This window comes from Vidua chalybeata, chromosome 14, assembly GCF_026979565.1.
Source record: "Vidua chalybeata isolate OUT-0048 chromosome 14, bVidCha1 merged haplotype, whole genome shotgun sequence".
Classification (NCBI taxonomy): domain Eukaryota; kingdom Metazoa; phylum Chordata; class Aves; order Passeriformes; family Viduidae; genus Vidua; species Vidua chalybeata.
In genome coordinates this window covers 4821615-4839956 of record NC_071543.1, presented here as the reverse complement: position 1 = coordinate 4839956, position 18342 = coordinate 4821615, and the positions used below count along the sequence as shown (strand labels likewise).

At 57.2% G+C, this 18342-nt stretch overlaps 2 protein-coding genes across 5 annotated transcripts; both read right to left on the bottom strand.

Annotated features, from left to right (window-relative positions):
* Positions 1-2373: 2373 nt before the first annotated feature.
* On the bottom strand, positions 2374-8782 carry LOC128795014 (interleukin-22 receptor subunit alpha-2-like). 4 transcript variants are annotated; one of them, XM_053955401.1, is made up of 7 exons: positions 7397-8780; positions 6878-6998; positions 6035-6156; positions 4855-5033; positions 4271-4424; positions 3857-3987; positions 2374-3522 (listed from the first exon to the last, which is right to left on the bottom strand). In XM_053955401.1, the coding sequence occupies exons 1-7, from the start codon at positions 7464-7466 to the stop codon at positions 2737-2739; spliced, it is 1563 nt and encodes a 520-aa protein (XP_053811376.1). In that variant the 5' UTR covers positions 7467-8780; the 3' UTR covers positions 2374-2736. The 4 variants fall into 4 exon arrangements, with proteins under 4 accessions (XP_053811376.1, XP_053811375.1, XP_053811377.1 ...); XM_053955400.1 differs by having other exon boundaries at positions 5984-6156; positions 7397-8779; XM_053955403.1 differs by having other exon boundaries at positions 3377-3522; positions 4195-4424; positions 5984-6156; positions 7397-8782.
* A 1201-nt stretch (positions 8783-9983) lies between these two features.
* On the bottom strand, positions 9984-17189 carry FAAH2 (fatty acid amide hydrolase 2). Its single transcript, XM_053955405.1, has 11 exons — positions 16992-17189; positions 16812-16894; positions 16394-16527; positions 15909-16118; positions 15390-15509; positions 14771-14906; positions 13867-13984; positions 13417-13536; positions 12437-12548; positions 11662-11856; positions 9984-11003 (listed from the first exon to the last, which is right to left on the bottom strand). The coding sequence occupies exons 1-11, from the start codon at positions 17187-17189 to the stop codon at positions 10828-10830; spliced, it is 1602 nt and encodes a 533-aa protein (XP_053811380.1). The 3' UTR covers positions 9984-10827.
* Between the last annotated feature and the right edge of the window lie 1153 nt (positions 17190-18342).

The following is an 18342-nucleotide window of genomic DNA, read 5'->3' as shown; positions in this document are numbered from 1 at the left end:
CTGGCAGCTCCGCTCTCTGAGAATTAGTAATAAGAAATAAGCTCTTGCACAGTCCTAAACCCACTGTTTCTAATAAAGAGCTGTTTGCAGTGGCACCCCTCTTGTTGCTTTGATCTGGCACCAGCAGAATCTGAAAACACCACGGAGAGAAGCAGGAGCAGCGGATAGATCGTGGTGAGTCAGAGCTTTCGCCAGCCCCCGCAGCAGCACCTGCAGGCACAGCGCTGTGCCATGGCCTGAGGCCAGCACCAGAGATGGCATCTGACCTCCAAGAGGATGCTGCTGTAGGATGGGCTGGGTGCCTAAGGCCCAGTCGCTGGCTCACCCCTTTCCAGGCTGTGGAGGGAGCATGGAATGCTGAAGGAGGACCCGGCTGTATGCGCATGACTGGGGCTGCACTGGTGATGGAGGGACTGGTCCGGTGTCCTGCGCAGACCTGCCTGGGGCTGGGGGCTTACCCCTGACCCAGGTCCATCCTCCAGCACAGTCCAGTCCTGTTCAGCACATAACAACCTGCCAGGCAGACCAAAGTGGGATCTAATTCAGACCCCACACTGCACATAGTGGTGAACAGGTCTCTCCTGGGACATGCTGGGACCTCACCCCACAGTGAATGTTGCACTTTTTCTCTGTGGTTCTGCAGAAACCCACAAGTAGCAGAAACCTACTTGCACCTCTGAGGCAAAGCAGAAACCCCCTCTCGCATCCACTCGGAAACTTCAGCTGCTGATGGCATCTTGAAATGTCACAACCCTTCTGTCTTTTTCCACTCCCCATGAACAACTCTTTCATGTGAGTCAGAATGTTCCAGCTGTGCAACCACCCCTGGGCCAGGGCAAGCCCCTGCTGCCAGTGAGTGACTGCCTAAATCCCCCATGGGGACCCCAGCACCCTTGTCCTGCCACAGACTCAGGAAAGAGCTGGTCCTCCTCAGAGCTGCAGAGACCTGGCCAGCTGTGATCAGAGCACCGCTCGTGCCCCAGTGCAAGCCCAGCTCCCACAACACAGCAGCTGTGGGAGCCAGTCTGGTCCCATTGCACTGGTCCAGTGTCCTGGCAAACCACCCAGGACTGGGCTGGAGCAACACGATGGACACTCTGCTGGGCCTGGACAAGCTCCTCCCTGGCATGTGGCTCCTGCCCAGAGCCTGTGGCACAAACAGCAGCTCTGACTGACGCTCCTGCTAAGAGGTGCCTTGCCTGGGACCATGCAGAGTGGTGTGGGGTTGGAGGCCCTGTGGGCTATGGGAATGAGGCAATTGATCAAACAGGGCTGCAGGCATGCAGGGCTTGACCATGACTTTGAGGCAGATCAGAGACTGTGAGGGACAAAGGAGATGGCAACTGGACACCAACTTCATAGGTAGAAAAAAGCATATGGGTAACATGTGTTCCTCAAGCAGCTCTTGGGACTGTCTCTTTCCTTTTTTTTTTTTTTGTGTTAATTGAGCTCAATTTCTTCAATACATGACATGTCCTCACATTGACTGTGAGAGATTGACCTGGGCCAGATGCCAGACATACCCTAAAGCTGCTCCATCACTCTCCCTACAAGGTCCCAATCCCCTTTAGCAAACCTGTGTCAGCTTGGGCTCTTCTCTCCATGGGGCCACATGTCCTGCCTGCCAGGAGCTTGCTCCAGTCATGATCTTCCCATAGAGTCACGGCCTCCTTTGGGCATCTGGTATGGGGTTTTCCCTAAACTGGAGGTGGATCTCTGCTCCCTCATGGACCCTTTTGGGCTACAGGGGTCAGCCTGCAGTACGAGGCAGGGATGGAAACGGCTGGGGTGTCAGGAGTGACGCACAGGGTTGAAACATGACCCTGCACAGCCCCAAAGGCTCCCCAAGACTGGCAGCAGTGTACATCCATCCCCTCTACCAGCTGCCTGGACACTAGACACCAGTTTGTTTCCTGTTTCCAGATCCAGAGTAATTTTTGTGAGTCCAAGAGCCTGGATTTCTCACTGCATTTTGACTTCACTGATCCCAACCTGTGACACAGCAGGAGGTTTCCCCTCGCCTCTGTGGCTTCAGGCACAGCCTCAAAATACATCCTGAGGGACAACTGCAGGGCAGGGCTTCTCAGCCATAAATCACCCCAGTGCTGGCAGCAGGAATACTAAATGTATCCCATGGTGCTAAAACCACTCTTTTCCCACAGGATAGCAAGACAGAGATTGTGGGTGCAATTTTCTGCCTGGAAAACCCCAAGTTTACCCTGTGCCTTCCCTGACTGCTGCACAGGGAAGGGCCTTGCTGGGTCTGTAACACAGAAACAATGGATAGAGAAGCCAGTTTTCTAGAATAAATTAGTGATATTTAAAAACAACTCCAGCACAGAATCAACATTTCCACAGAAGTAAAAACCCCAATATTTTTTTATTAAAGAGCTTTATAAATATATATGTATATACATTAGTATAGCTACTGTACCATACATGCACACATACAGACACATCTCTAGATAAGAGTTTTGGGGGCTCAGCGTTGGTGCACGCTCCTTATGCTGTGTCTCAAGCACCAAAGTCCCAGAGGAAAGCTCCGGATCCCTTGGCGGATCCTTGGTGGCCGTGCCCGGAATATGTCTCTGCCTGCCCCTGAGAGTCTGCCCCAGTGCCATCCCCAGCCCTGCAGCAGCAGGTTAGGACACGCAGCCATCACGGCCAGGGAGCTCGGCGAGGCGCCTTGGGCTCTGCTGGGAGCTGGAGGCTGCTGGGGAGCCCCACTCCTATGGCTCACTGCTGGATGGGGGGCCGTGGCTCGTAGCCGGATGAGGCAGCTGGCCTCAGGACCCTGCGGGGCGAGGGGGGCAGCTGGCAGGGGCTGGAGAGACACGGTTCTGCCTGCTCCGAGTAGCCTTGCTGCATGGTGCTGTCACCTTGTTCTAGCTCAGTCCTGTCACCATGCAGGGCTTGGGGAGCACAGAGGCGCTGCCCTCCCTCTGCCTCCATGCTGGCCAGGAGCTTCACGGAGCTGAGCCTGATCCAGTGCTCAGCTGTGCCAAGACTCTCCTGCTGCAGGTACTCCTGGCTGCAGCTTCTGCTTGGCACGGGCAGAGGAAGGTGGCTGCCTGCTCCCAGGACTGGGCACTGGCATTTAGAATAAAGCTGGAGGTGCAGGGGGAGCCATATCTCAGGTGTCTGGCTGTCCCTGTCACCTATGTAGCTGTGTCCAGCCAGTCCCACTAGCACCAGCTGCTGTGGCAAATCATCCCCATGACCTGCCTCCCCATCCTTCTTCAGCTGTGAGGGGACCTGGGAAGCTAAGGCATGCCCCAGCTGACTGTGGGTGCAGGATGGCTCCCTTCCCTCAGTGCAGTTTGGGCCAAACCCATTGGCACAGTAGCCACTCATATCCTGGGCAAGGCCTTGGAGGAGCTGTGGGACCGTGGCTGATGCCTGCACAGCTGTGGGTGGCCTGTGGGAGGGGAGCGCAGTCTGCAGGAGCTGGGCCAGGGGGTCCTCCTCAAGCTGGAGTGGAGGCACCTGCATGGTCACACTCAGCTCGCTCTTCTGGAGAGCCTGCAAGATCAAAAGCAGTGACATGGTCAGCCTCAGCTGGCCAAAGCCCTGCCAGCTAGGCGGTTGTGACAAACTATGCTGAACACCAAGGGCTACACTGCCTGAGACCCCATCCTCTGCTGTGACCCATGGCTGGCCAATGCCCTCCACCAGTACCTGCTTCTTGGGGGACAGTGGTTCAGATGGCAGGGGAGGCACCTGGGTACCAAAATTGGCTTGGTGATGTGAGAGTTGGTGGAAAGGAGGTGCTGAGCCCTTGCAAATGCAGGGCTCAGCACCCTGGCTTGGCTATGGCTACACACAAGGTGGAGGCTGGAGGAGGATCGTCACTCACCAATGCTTTTGGGAGGCACGTCTCTGCAGGATTGGGAAAGACATGCTGCCACATGAAGCAGAATCCGACCACACTTAGGAGCAGCAGCAGGAGGAAGAAGACACTCAGCACAGCAGGGAGCCATGAAAAACCTACCAGGACGTCACAGCAGGCTGAGGGGTCACTCAAGCACATCCCTCCCACCCCACCCTCTATCAGTGTTTCCCTTCCATGCCACACTGGGGTGTTTCAGGAGGCAAGCCCAAGGCAGATGACAAGAAAGCATCACTATGAGAGGTCCCCATTGGGCAGCACTGGGCCACAGCCCTGACCACAGTGGCTAGGGGTGAGGTACTCACACCTCCACACAAGTTTGTGCTGTGAGCAGGGCCTGAGATGCAACCATGCCAGCTGAGTTGGTGAGAGTCCTCGCACCTGAAGGGGCTGCTGGAGTCACCAGGCACCGCTCAGCCTCCTGGCTCCGCTCCCTGGCAATGTCTGCAGCCATCGTCCGGACACAGTACTGTGTGCTGGGCTTCAGGTGCCCAAAGGTGCAAGGCACTTCCTCGCTCCTCCGTTTGCAGGGCACCTGAAAGCAGATGGGACAGGTGGCCACAGAAGCCAGAGGTGGGGTTTGTGCATGGCTCCACTGCTCTGTGCAGCCTCAACATCCCACTTGCCCTATGGTCCCTCCTCCCGGGCACCTCCAACCCTCAGTTCTTTGCCCCAGGAGGTGTTCAGGTCCCAGAGCATCTCCTGAAGCACCTGTGGCATCACCTTTCATCTGAATAGGCCAGTCCAGTTCTTCTTACCCAGGGGAGGGAAGTGGTCTCCTGCCTCGCTGAGGTGGGAGCCCCAGACTGGGGGTGCAGAGCACCTCACACCTGCACAGCCAGGTGTGGGCAGGGCTGCAGCACAGGCACCCCCACACCACTGCAACCTGAGATGGTGGCTTTGATGCACCAGGAAAGCTTGTGCAAGCCCTGCACCTCTGGGCCCTGCCCAGCTACCACACACACCTGCTGGACAAGCAGGTCCCCCTCGTACAGGTGCAGCCAATACCACAGCTTCAGCAGCACTTGGTTGACTCGCTTGTAGGAACCAGTTCTTCTCCGGTAGGGAGTGAGTGGTGTGGTGATGTTTACGCTGAGAGTTTGGTCCTGGAGCAGAAAGGACAACTTGGGGGGGCCAACAATTGCTGTAGGGAAGTGGAAAAAAATTGAAAATTAAGACCTTCAAAGGAAGGTAGACATCTTGTTTCTCTAGAAATTATATTTTTCTGTATGACATTCCCCTCTCAAAGCACAAAAGCTCCTCAGGTTTTGCCTGATGGCACTTTGTGCTCTGAAACCAGCTCTAGGAATGGCAGCCACCACATCTTCATGACAGCTAGCACTGCTTCTGCCTCCTCTTCACACCGAAGGACCTGTGGCACCACTGGCTCCCTCTGCTGAGACCTTCACCCCTGAGCCATCCACCAGGGCCTGGAGACCACTGCCAAGGCCAGCAATCACTTTTTAACTGAATGCACCCACTTTCATGCCAGTTGGATGCAGAGGGAATGAACAAGGGAACACAGAGCGCCAATATAGAACCCATTTAGCTCACACATTCTGTTTATTGCAGCAACCCCTGTGATGGAGGTCAGAGGAGGGTCCTGAAAATTTTCTAGCTCCAAGAGACTGCTAGGTCTTTTGGCCAGAACAGCCAGTCTGTGACTGAGAAGAGGCACATTCCCCACACCTGGCAAACACAGTAGTCAGGATGAATGGATCACCAGGGGGTCTGGCCCTGCCAGCACCAACTTCATCCCAGACCATGACAGGGGAGGAAGGTGAGCCTTTCAAAAGCCAAGCCTGGAGGCATATTCTCTTTCCTGCCCCATCTCACTGCATTCCCCAGAGACCCAAAGTCTCACGGTGCCTTGCTGGCCTGGGGCCTCCTACCAATCACCTCACTGTCTCCTCTGTCCTTTTGCTCTTCACCCAGCCCTCCCTCATCCCTTTCCTCTGCCAAGGACTCTTGACTCTTTTCCCTCCAGTATCCCAATATGCTTTCCCATTGTATCCCATCAAATCTCTCCAAGGTCCCCTCTCCCCCATTGGCCCCCCAGGAAGAGCCCAACTGGAGGAGCTCCCCGGTCCTTACTGTCTCTGTACAGCTGCAGCTCGCTGGAACTGGCCCACTCGGACTGCTCACCTCCGGCCACCACTCTCACCCGTGCCCAGTAGATATCATGAATCCTGTCAAAATACAGCTCACAGCCCTGGGAGTTTCTGCTGTTCCTCCCACAGGCACCTGCCTTGGTCCAGTTCGAGGTTCTGCCCAGGGAGAAAGCACAGGGATTGCTTCTTTTCAGCATCCTCCCAGCCCAAAGGGAGGGCTGCCCAGCCACTGCCATCCTGCCCAGGTGGGAAGTGTAGGAAAGCCCAGGTGTCAGCCAACAGTGTCCCGGGATGTGTGAGGAGGGGGGTCACCAGCAAGTTGACTCCCTCCTGGGGACAGATGGTATCTGGCACTGTGCCCTGACCTGTGCTCTCCACAATGAGAAAACACACAGCCGTGGCAGGGAGAACCAACCAAGGAGTTGAGGTTTCGTGGTACGAGGGAAACTGAGCGAGTAGTGACAGCTTGAGCCTCAGAGAAAGGTGACTTTGGGTGGTGGTGCCCAGCAAAAGGACAAGAGGCAGTGGACACAAGTTGAAATACAGGACATCCTATTTAGCATAATAGAAAAAAAAAACAAATCCAAAACCCCAGTCCAAAAGCAACCCCTTAGTTTGTTATTGGGAGAGTGACCAGGAAAGGGACCAAGCTGTCCAGGGATGTTGTCCTGAAGCTGTTCAAAACCCACCAGGACACAGTCCTGAGCTGACCTTGCATGTGCAGGGGTAGGACAAGCCAATCCCTGCCAACTCCACTGCTCTGTTCCTCTGTGGCATTTACTGCCAGACAACAGTCCTCTGGCTGCCAGGGGTCCCCAACAGTCCCTGCCAGGGTGTAAGAGGACCAGAGCCCTTCACCCCCCTCCTCCCCTCCTACCTGTTCCTCCACTCCACCTCATAGGTGGCAGAGCTGGGTAAGCTGGGGTCTGGCTCCCAGCACAGCCAGACATGGAAGTTCCGTGCCTCCAACCTCATGCGCCATGGCCTCAGCAGCGTGCCTGGGGAGGGAGCAGAGGGGTATGAGGCAGTGTCCTGCAGGGTCCCCTTGTGGCCCGGTGCACAGGTTCCCCAGCTTCAGCCCAGCATGGGCAAACACTGACTTCAAAGCAGGTGCTCAGCCGCCTGTATCCTCCCAATTCATCTCACACTGAGAACACCCTCTCCATGCTTCTGCCAAAGCAGAGACACAGCTGACAAAACGGTAGACAGCACCCTGACACAGCTGCTGCTGACCCTGGGGTTTTCTATTTCTTCATACCTTGACGACCACTTGGGTCTCTCCTCTTCACAGGTACCTTCAGTAGGTCTGAGATGTGTCCCTGTGCCTCTTCCTGCCCTGCATCCAAGTCGTCCCCCCCCCCCCGAGACTGTGGTGACAGCTTCAGCACTGGCTTACCCTGGAGCAGGGAGCAGCTGGCCAGAAACAGCAGCAGGAGCAGGGCAAGGCTCATCCTACCACAGCCCATCCATCTGCCCCTGCACTACGCTGCAGCACCAGGGGCCATGGAAAGGGGTGGGTATGCTGGAGCTGTTCTGCTAACCACAGACATGACAGGCTGCTGGGACCTGGGATTAAAAACAGAAGCTTCAGCCAGTGACACTGGCCCATGGAGTCCACATGCCTATTGTAGCACAGAGGTGACCACTACGGAGGGGCAGGGGACCTTGTGCTGCACCCTGGGGGTGCAGCAGGGCAGGTACCCTCAGGGCTGTGGTGGTAAGTGAAGCCACAGGGACAGTGGACAGCTGCCACACTGCTATGGCACTATGCACATGCTGCAGCAACCTTCTGTTGCGCCCACCTCTGGCACCCCGTGGTGAGAAGCCATACTGCCTTTGTCACCAGGATGTGAGTCTGAGAAAGCTCCTCACCTGATGCTCACATCACTGGGGAGGTGACTCAGCCCAGCTTTGGGCATGACTCACACTGGCACACCACTGCCAGGACACCCCCAGCCATCCCACAGCCTCCCTGGTGCAGGGAGGGCACCGTGTGTGACGGCACCCACAAGGCAAAACGGGGCACAATGAGGGACCCTCTTGGGCTATAAACAGAGACCTCAGACTGTGAACCACAGCAGAGGCTGGTCCCGCTGGGCACCTGCGCCTGACACCTGGCCAGTCCCTTCTTACCTTGGCCTTGCCCCACCATTCAGCCACCAGGAATCTTTCCCTGCTCTTGCCGGTCACGGAGGTAACCTTCCTCTCCTGGAGTAGACATGCAAGGGCTTTGAGGCTACCAACACCAACCTTGTGGTTGTGGGGACACATTCCCCTGTGAAGGTGGAGAGCCCAGGGCCACCTCCAGAGGCAGAGGGGTGGGAGCACCCGTGACCAGATGGGACACTGGTGGGGCTGGCTCACCACTGTCAGTGCTTCTCACTCTTCCCATTTCACACCGACTTTGCACTGTTACAAGCGCAACCACCTCAGCGCGTGGGTACAAAACACTGCCCCCATGTCTTCCCTGTCCCTTGCAGCATTAAGAGCTTGAAACGAGGAGGAACAGTCAACAAGCAGGGACGTGTAGCTGCAAACTGTGGGCAAGGGCTGAGGTGAGACCTCTGAAACACCAGAGCCGAAGCACAGGCAGTCAGCCAAGGGATTCCCCCACCCTGAGACCAACGAGAACCCTCCCGGCTTTGCAACAGAGCCCATTGAAGGAGGCAGCATTTCTGCCTGGAGGGAGAAAGAGCCTCCAGGATTGTTCCTGGGGCTTACGGAAGCACAGAGCTGGGGAACTGAGACCCCAGGACCGGCTGCCTGCACAGGCAGGGACAGGGCTGCTCTCACTGCAGACAGCAGCACAAGGGAGGCAATGCTTCCCTGAAGCAGCGAGGGTGACTGCAGGCTAGCCCCTGCCAGCCCCCCTCTGAACCCCAGCACATCTGTTCCCCTTTCCTTCGGCCAGAGGAAAAATCCCAGCAACTCTCCCCGTGTTGTGGCAACAACTGAGACTGGGGATTAACCCCTTCTGCTCTGCACAGCCTCTCCTTTGTCTGCATCCCCACCACACTACCCTGAAGCACCAGCACTCCCCCCAACCTGGATCCAGCATTTCCTCTCTTCTCCTCTGCCATATCAGGAACCCACCTCACCAACCACACTGTTGAACACAACACCCTCCACTCAGCAACCTCACGTTTGGCTCCGAGTGTTCACTGGAAGCATCACCACAGTCTGCTCAGCTGCCAGGCTTCCTCCAGATGGGGGACAGTCCGTGTTATCTGTGCCACCACGCTGGGAGACATGATTTGACTTGGGTAGTTTGTACCTCCTTTGCTGAGCCAGGATTTTTTTTCCTTCCTTGCTTCCTCGTTACCAGCGTCCCAGCTGGGCACGTGCGCTCAGCAGTGCCCTCTGCACACCAGAGCTGAGGCACAGCCTGGCCCAGCACGTCATCCCAGCATCCTGTGCTACCCGTGCAGGGACCAGAAAGGACACGGGGACAGAAAGGAGCAAGGGCTCAGGCCAGGGGTGACACATGGCAGGGCAAACACAGGCCAGGACATCCCAGCAAAACCAGTAGCAGGTTTTATCCTTGCCAAGGCTGGGCACACAGGGCTGCGGCCCCTCATTTTGCCATGGAGACCATGAGACACCTGCACGTGGCTCTGCACCACCTCAAGAGCTTCTGGCAGCCCACTGGGACAAAACACAGCTGGACTTGTGCTTCCCAAGAACTGTACAACCATTGCAAGGCTAACAGAGCCATTGGCGGCAGCACTGTGGGGCTCATAAGCACCATTCAGCTCTGCCCAGAGCCCAGCAGTCACTGTCGGCCTGGGCATTCCAAAACAAGAACCCCAGAGTGGCCACGTGCCACCATGGGGGCCAATGCCAGCATGTCCACTGTTGTCCCTCCAACACTCCAATGGCCAGCAGTGCTGGGTAGCCCTGACACATCCCTGGTAGAGATGGGGATGGGGCCTGGCAGAAGCTGGAAGGGAGACAGCCATGAGGAAAAGGACACACAGCCACAGTAGACTGGACAAGCTCTTTAATACCTCCCTCAATGAAAACACCTTGTGCTTGCTGCCTGCTCAGACGAACCATTCACATTGCTGCCCACATCTGCTCCTGGGGCAGAGGCCAGGCAGCTCAGCAGGACAGGCAGCAGGGGATACCAGTCAGGCAGGATGATCCCCCCAGAGAGAAGAGGAAAACACAAACAGGAGATGCTTTAACCACTGCTAAAATGCTCCCAGCTGTGCCTGACGGCTGCACACACCACAGAGCCCAGCACCCACCACCCTACAAAGTGCTGTTGCTGAGGCAGGCCTATGGCTCCTCCAGTCCCCTCAACCCCTCTCCTGTTTTTGTCAGAGGGTGGGGGGAAGCCTGCAGGAGCCTGGGAGGCCTGTGGGGGCTGACAAGCTTGGGTGCAGTAGGCACAGTCCAGCCCTGTGGGTAGGGTCACGCCAAGGAGGACTCCCTAGGCCCAGGGAGCCCTGAGGGGTGCTGCACAGCTGCCCCCAGCAATCTGGAAGCACGTCCTCTGCCCAGCTCTCACTCAGTGCTTTGAAAGCAGGGTTACAGAGCTGGCCAACTCCAAGGTCTGGAAAACATGGGTGGGTGCCCACTGCAGGCAGGGCATCCTCAGACTGTGGCACTGGGGCTCCTGAGGGGTTCGGGAAAGGCAGGTCTCTCCCTGACAGAGGGTGCCACAGGGATGAGGATTCCAGGGGCAATGGTCCAGCTGTTCCTGGGCTGGAGGCGCCATCAGCCAGTCCCAGCAGGGCGCAGGGGGATGCAGAGGGAGCAGGCAGTGCCGTGATGGGATCAAGCATCAGCACTTGTCACTGCCTCTGCCCCTGCCTCCCAGGGTTAAACTTCCCCTGGTAAAACCCATCCTCCAAAGGCTTTCTCCAGGTACCGTGCCACTGCCAGCGTCAAGTGGTCATTGTAGGCAGCTGCCACCAGCTGGATGCCCAGAGGCAGCCCCTCGCTGCCCAGCCCCAGCGGGCACTGTGTCACCGGCAGGCCCAGGACATTGAAGATGGCTGCAAGAGATAAGGTTGGATGGATTAGAGTGAACTCAATGACTGGAATACATCACTGCTTGGCTCTCCCACCCTGGGCAGGCAGCTCTGCCGTACACAGCACCAAGATCCTGGGAGCTGGTGCTTCATGCAGCACTGCAGAGAAATGCTGACAAGGAACATCACTGGCCAGAGATTCCCAGTGCCCACACACTGTATAAACAGCATCCATGAGTGATGGCACACACTGTGGCACGCCAAATTTGGGACATTCCTGCCCCAGGCACCAGCCCGCCATCACTCCACAAAGCAATGCAGCACTGACACTGGCACCGAGGTGTTCAGACCACATGGGAAGCACACAGGGAGCCCCAGGCTGTACCCCAAGGGATGGTGGGTCTTGGGTTCCTGCTAAACCCCAATATCACACACAAAGTCAGACCTGCCCTGCTGTGGACAGGCACCTTCAGCAAAAGGTAAAAGATGCCACACAGTATGAAGCACAACAACCCTCACTCCACTGTCTGGAGCAACAAGGCGCCTCTCTTTGCTGCACAGCCCACCGTCAGCAATGCAAACTCTCTGGATACAACACCCCAGCTGCCAGCCCACATTGCTGCCATGGGGAGACCATCTTGGTAGCCCTACCTGCAACCCCACAGGAGCCAGGGCTGCTCACCTGTGTAGGCAAAATTGAAGGGCATACAGATAGGGGAGTGGTGCTTGGGGGCGACGGTGGGGTGTGAGGGGTAGAGGAGCACTCCATCTGGCCCCAGCAGTGCCTCCATCTCCTCCTGCAGGCTCTTCCCCATGCTCACCAGCTTGGCCTTCCCACTGACGTTGAGGTTCACCAGCTTCTCTGTCAGTCCCAGGGCTGCAGCGAAAGGTAGAAATGGGGACAAGAGCATATGAGAGGACCGTGGGCTATATGGGGCAGAAACACAATGCCCAGCCACATGCAACATCCCCTGCTTCTGGGGTGGCCCCCCAAGTCCTGCCAGGAGCCACAGCAGATTGCCTCTTCCTTCCAGCTTTCCCAGCCAGTGGGGTTGAGCAGAGCTGGCAGAATGACCCCAGCACTCATTAGACAGCAGCACAACTGCACTAATTAGGGTTCTCTAGTACCTGCTGCTATGAAACAAGATTGGTGCAGACTGTGACTGAGCCCTCTGACCCCTAGCAGTTCTGGTATGGCTCACAGCAAAATGAACCCTGCCCCCAGCTCCATCATCCTCACTTCTTCCCCCAAGGTACCCACTCCCATTTATCAAATAACCACACTCTTGAGCTTGCATGCAACTCAAAGACACAGAGTGTCATTACAAAATCGGCTGAAGCTGCTCAGGGCAAACCCCGAGTTCCTTCACTGGATATTGTAAGGGTAATACCTGCATTTAACAGCTTGCCCACGCCACCACTGCCTCTGCACTTCCCAGGGCCCCTGCCAGCATTACCGATAGCTGGAAGAGTGTGAGAAGACATCCCCACGAGCCACTTCATCAGCTCCCACAGCGGCCACACTGGCTTCCCGTGGTCCCCCAGCAGGTCTGTGAATCTTTGTGCCTCCTGCAACACACCCATTCCCCCTGTCAGCACAGCCAACAAGCAGCAGGGAGGCACAGGCTGGCAATGGACAGTGAAATTCCCATTATCCGATTATCCCAATGTGAGGTGTTCCTGCTGTCACACAGGAGATGCCCATCAGGAGCTCCACAGCTCTGACACTGATCCAGGGCAGCAGCAGGAGCATTTTTCCCTGCCAGAGACAGCAAGGAGAAGTGAGAGCCCCCCAAAGCAGCACCCAACTGACACAATGCAAGGGATAATGCCCCAGAGGCATTTCCTCCTGTGATATGACAATGGGATCTGGAAGAAGGAGGCAGAGGAGCCAGACAAGCCCTGCTAGGTGTGGTGGGGCTGGGCTGTTTCATCACAAGTTACAACACTCCCAGAAATTAATTTTATTACAAAGTACTTTCCTGCATGAACAGAACACAGCACAGCAGCTGCGATTTCAGGGAAAAATAACACAAGCAGGCCTCCTGCTGGAAAGCTGCTAGTCCCCTGCCTGTCCTGGCATCCCAAAGGGTCTTAATCCCAGCCTACAAGTAGAAGACACAGCATGGGGCAAAGACCAAGGCAGGATGCCTCCTGCTTGGCTCACTTACCAACCTGCATGGAAAAGGTCAATGTGCGAAAACAACCTCCCCCCTCCCTATGACCACATTGCTCCTCTGCTGAGAGCCAGGACAGCAGGGGAGAAGGGGCTGTGCAACTTTAGGAAGAGATGAAAGGAGGACTGGGGGGACACATGGAGCAGGGAAAGCCCCTGGGTAGGTTTGGGAAGCCTACAGCTCTCCACAGTTGGCCCCAAACAGCTGTTTCTTCCCTGATGCCTCCAAAGTTGTGCCTTTGCCAACTCACTCTGACATACCTGCCCCTCACTGTCCTTGGATGACATCATGGCTGACCAGATCTGGAAAGAATACTTCATCTTGTGGATCGTCACATGCTGAACCTGGACCCCGAGGTCACTTTCGAGGTGCTCCACCACCTGAAGGGAAGAGCAAGGACAGGCTTGTTTCCACAAAGATTTGATGCACTGCCATCAGCCTGTGGAAACTACAGAAAAGAGAGTGAGTAAGGGGACCTACTAGCAAGATCTTCCCCTTGTGTCTTCTTTAGCTCTGAAGAAGTTCTTTCTACTTTTTAACTCCTGAAAGCACAGGACTGGGATGCAAGGTTGCCTCCCCAGCCCTTCATTCCGCCAGCTCCTGCAGGAGCCACACACAAAGCAGCTCTTTCCCCTCCCCAGGCCTCCTTTGTCTCCCAGGTTCTATCTAAAGGCTCACACCGGTGAGTACCATCCTCTTTTGCTTTCTACCTTCTTTTGGGCCTGCAAGATCTCCTTGTCCACAGGTGATACAAAAATGGACCCGCCATCATGATCCATGCAGTGGAATTTGATTTTTTCCAGCGACACTTTCTCATTCAGTTTCAGCCTGGGAAAGGAATGGTGCTTTGTCACAAATCCATCCCCAGATCCTCTGCAGCTGCTAGAGGTTCTCACACGCTTGTTTTGTGTCCTGAAGAGACTCTGCTCTGTCCTCCAGAGTGGCAAGGTGAGACCCTGAAGGCACAGACACCTACTGCACACAACGCATCCAGCTGCTCACCTGCCCCCTCGGTCCCATCAAGTTTCTGTTGAGAAAGTTCTCATTTCTCCAGAAGCACCTTGTGATTACAAGCCCTGACTGCAGCCAAGACTGGGATTGCACAAGAGCCCGGGAAAAAGTGAAGTGGTAATGGAGAGAGCAACTGTGTGCAGGCTGTGGCAAAAAGGAGGCTGCCCCATGGGTCCCACCTCTGCTCTGCCCCTCACTGGCACACAGCACGGTTGTACTTGATTGCACGGACCAAGAACTGAAGGAACTGAACTGGCCATGGTGTGGGATAGAAAACTCCTCATTCAACAACAGGAAGAAAGGCGCTGTAATACCCAGGAACAAGGCCAGACCCTCTGTGTGGGACAGAGCTGGGAAGCAGCTCACTGGTGAAGGGGGAGCTATCAGTCTGCCCATGGCTGCCAGTTCCTGGGAGCACGTGGGGGGTGAGAAAGGCAGTCCCAGCAGCCAAGGTCCTGCTGAAGCCAGCAGCAGAGGAAGGAAATCAGTAACAAGCAAACTAGGTGGGATGCAGACCTGTCTTGTACAAAGGACTAATACATTGTGAGGACCAGAGAGCTGCCAACTCCAGCTCAGCAGCTTGGAGCAGTGGGAACAACTCACTTGCTGACCCCAGGACCGGCCATGACTTTCAACACAGGCTCCAGGTCCTCTGCGTAGCGGCACATGGGCCCTGTGCACAGGTAGCTGGTCCGCACCCCATGAGCGTTTGGGAACTGGCCGTCATTGGGCACCACCCCTGAGGGCAGAGAAGTCAGACACTACCCCGAATATCGCCTCCAGACGGGGACAGCCCTGCTGGGGGGCCTTTGGGTGCAGGGAGATATGGTTCCCCAGGGACTGCACACCCCACAAGTGCTGATGGCAAGGTGCATGGGGTGGGGATGGGAGGAAAAGCACCCAGTCAGGACACTGAAAGACAGAAAAACATCCAGCAGATCCCAGCCTTGTGAAAACATCCCAGGCTGAGGACACAGTACTTGGGTAAACCCCTGCCCATCTCCCACGTGCCTGGCATTCTGCCACCAAAAGCTTCCCAACTGCCAACCCCAGCTGTGCTCCCTCATCAGGCTCGTCCCACGCAAGAGGTTACCTGACTCCTTATAGCAACCTCACCAGTGACCAGCATAGGGGTGTCCTGAAGGGGCTCAACCCACAGCCCCCATTTCACCTCACGGCATTTCTGCTGGTGGGGAAGAGGAGACCCCAACACCCACCTTACCTGTTGTGGGTTTATGGCCAAAGACTCCATTGAAGAAGGCAGGCATTCGGATGCTGCCGCCGATGTCAGAGCCCACACCTATGACTGAGCAGGCAGCTGCCAGGACACTGCCCTCCCCACCTGCACAGTAGAAAACATGGCAAAACCCACAGATTTATGATGCAAATCATCCAGGAACACAAGAACACCTCACAGGGAGGGTGGGGGCCTAAAAAGCAAGAGGGGTGGGGGACACCTTGGCTTTAGTGATGGGTGGGGAACAGCCGGGGAATGTGGGCCAAAGGGGTTTTCCTGCTGAAGTATAACAGAGCAAACTGAAGCAATGCCAGATGAAACACCTAGAAGAGGCAAAGCAGCTAGACCTCCCAACAGCCTACAGCAGCGCCCAGGAAAGAGGCCCATAAGCTCTGCAAGAACCCAGGGACAGGTTAATAGCTGTGTGCAGAGACTCGGAACTCTTCCCTCGCTGCATTTTAACCTGCCACTCGTGCAGGACCGTGCCGAGGTGCTGGTGCTCACCTGAGCTGCCGCCCACAATCCTCTGCAGGTCGTAGGGGTTGTTGGTCCGCCCGTAGACCCTGTTGCTGGACTCGTACCACATGCAGAGCTCGCTGCAGTTGGTGACACCCAGCGGGATGGCACCTGCCTGCTTTAGCCGTGACACCACGGTGGCATCTGAAGTGGCGATCACATTGCGGCGGTTGACCAAGCCAGAGGTGTTGGGCATCCCTGTGGTGCCAAGGTCAACAGGAGGGAGGCATCAGGGCCAGTGCCCCAAGACGACCCAGAGCTGCAAGAAGCAGGTTCCCAGTGAGGGCTGCTCCTCTGAGGCACCACAAGCTCTGTAGCACCCGTGTGCTACAAATGATCACAAACGCAGAAGCCCAGGCAGAGCTTGGTGCAAACCAGGGAAAGGGAGACTACTTCCCTCCAAGAACCTGCCACAGCCACCCACCACTGTGGGGAGCACATCAAGACCTGGAGAGGCACAAAGATAAACCCACCGTAGAGAGAAAAGGCCTCCTTAACGGTGATGGGAACTCCCAACAAGGGGAACTTCTCCTCCAGGCAGTCATCGCCAGGACCCTCCGAAAGCAGCTTATCGACCTGCCGGGCTTCCTGCAGGGCCTCCTCAAACCTGCAACAAAGCACCCGGCGATGCTCCGGCACTGGATCAGCGAGGAGCGGGGTCCCCGCAGGGCGGGTGGGCCCCAGGTGCGGCAGGAGCCTGTGGGGGAGGTGAGTCTGGCCTGGTCTTTGCCGGAGCCGGGAGCGGCATCCCGGCCGAGCCGCCGCCGGGCGCTGGGCATGGCTCGGGGATCCCCGTGCCCCGGGCGCGGTGCAGCGGTCGGGCCCGTGGCCCGAAGGGAGGCAGGCGGGGAGCCACCGTCTCCTCGAGTGTGCCCTCTGCCTCCAGCTCACCTGTCCTTAACCACGGCATTGATGAGGGGATTCACTTCCTTGATCCTCTCCACGTACGCCTCCACCACCTCTACGCACGCCACCTGGGCAAGGGGCACAGCGGGTCCCGCCGTCAGGCGCTGGGCGGCCCGGCACCCGCGGCCCCCCGGCTCCCCCCTCTCCCCGGGACGCGGGTGGTACCTGCCGCGCGCGGAGCAGCTCCGCGAGGCGCCGCGCGGGCAGCAGCAGAAGCGCGCGCCGCGGCGGCGGGACGGCGCGCGGGGCGGCGCGCGCGGGGCCGGCGCGCGGCAGCGGCAGCAGCGCGAGCAGCACGAGGCAGGCGCGCGACAGCAGCCGCAGCAGCAGCGCGAGGCAGCGCTCCGCGCGCGACAGCGCCATGGCGGCTCTGCCGCGCCGCGCCTCGCCGAGCGCGGAAGTGACGTCGGGGCGACGCACCGCCCGCGTTGCCGTGGCGACCGCCCCGCCGCGGCCCGTGCCGGGGTCCGTGCCGGGGCCCGTGCCGGTGCCGCAGCCCAGGGGCCGCACCGGCCCGCATCCCTCCGGGAACGCAGCGATGCCCGGAGAAGCGGGGAGAAGGGCGGCCTCGCCCACCTCCTGTCTCGCTGCGCGGCGCTCAGGCCCGCTCCGCCCGCCCCGGGTCGGCCCTCTCCTCTGCTCCGGAACGAGGGCAGCGGGTCGGGGGCGCACGCGGCAGGTGAGCTGTGCCGGCGCGAGGTGACAGCGACTCTGCCGACCTGCGGCCCGTGCGGGTTAGGAAACGCGCCCCGGGCAGGGGCTGCCCTGAGAGCCTGGCCGGGACAGGCGCGGCCGCAGCCTGAGGCGCCGGGCTGAGCCCAGCACCGCCGCGCCTCCGAGCTGCCCGCGCTGTGAAAGAGACGCTTCCCTCTCCGCCAGAGGTTGCCCGTCCCCATCTAAAAGCCTGTCTTCTGGGTCAGACTGTGCACACAAACGCTCTCTTGGGTGCCTAACGTAACTAGGGGACACTAAGAACTATCAGTTTAAGGTTGACATCAAATTATAATGTTCTCCGAACCGAGCCTCATTCTTGAGCTTTTCCCTTGTAAAATACAGCTATTATCACGCTTATTTTTAAACATGCTCTGAGGTGTTCAGGTACTTGATTATGGAAACAGGAAGAGCACTGTATAATCCTCAACCCTTAGGGCAAAGGAATTGGTAATGCCTAGGGGGAAAAAAAGTCTTTTAAAGCAAGGATTTAAGCAGCATGTGAGCAGGCCTTACTGCATCTCTTCCCTTCCACATAGTTGGCAATTGAATTATCAGCATAAAGCAAGGCTACAACGGAATACATTCCTTGTGAAAATCTTTTATGACCGCAAAGTCAACACATCAGCATTTACAGAACAATCTGCAGCACACACGCCCTGGAAGGCCGTTGGCCGACCCCTGTCCCCTAAAACCTAAGCTGACATCGAAGTCATCTTGTTAGTAGTACTTTTTTTTTTTGCAATCTTATCAAGGATACTTTTTTTCTCTCTGCCTGATGCAGGGAAAAGGAGAGGAGAGGAGA

Excerpts from the sequence above, each read along its gene's own strand:
- LOC128795014 (XM_053955400.1), bottom strand. The coding sequence starts at position 7,466 with ATGGGCTGTGGTAGGATGAGCCTTGCCCTGCTCCTGCTGCTGTTTCTG. Across the intron at positions 6,999-7,396 it reads CAGCTGCTCCCTGCTCCAGG|GCACGCTGCTGAGGCCATGG; the intron begins GTAAGCCAGTGC and ends CTCCCTCCCCAG. Across the intron at positions 5,034-5,983 it reads GCTGCAGCTGTACAGAGACA|CAATTGTTGGCCCCCCCAAG; the intron begins GTAAGGACCGGG and ends ACTTCCCTACAG.
- FAAH2 (XM_053955405.1), bottom strand. The coding sequence starts at position 17,189 with ATGGCGCTGTCGCGCGCGGAGCGCTGCCTCGCGCTGCTGCTGCGGCTG. Across the intron at positions 16,119-16,393 it reads GGAGGCCTTTTCTCTCTACG|GGATGCCCAACACCTCTGGC; the intron begins GTGGGTTTATCT and ends TTGGCACCACAG. Across the intron at positions 13,985-14,770 it reads GCCGGTCCTGGGGTCAGCAA|GCTGAAACTGAATGAGAAAG; the intron begins GTGAGTTGTTCC and ends TTCCTTTCCCAG.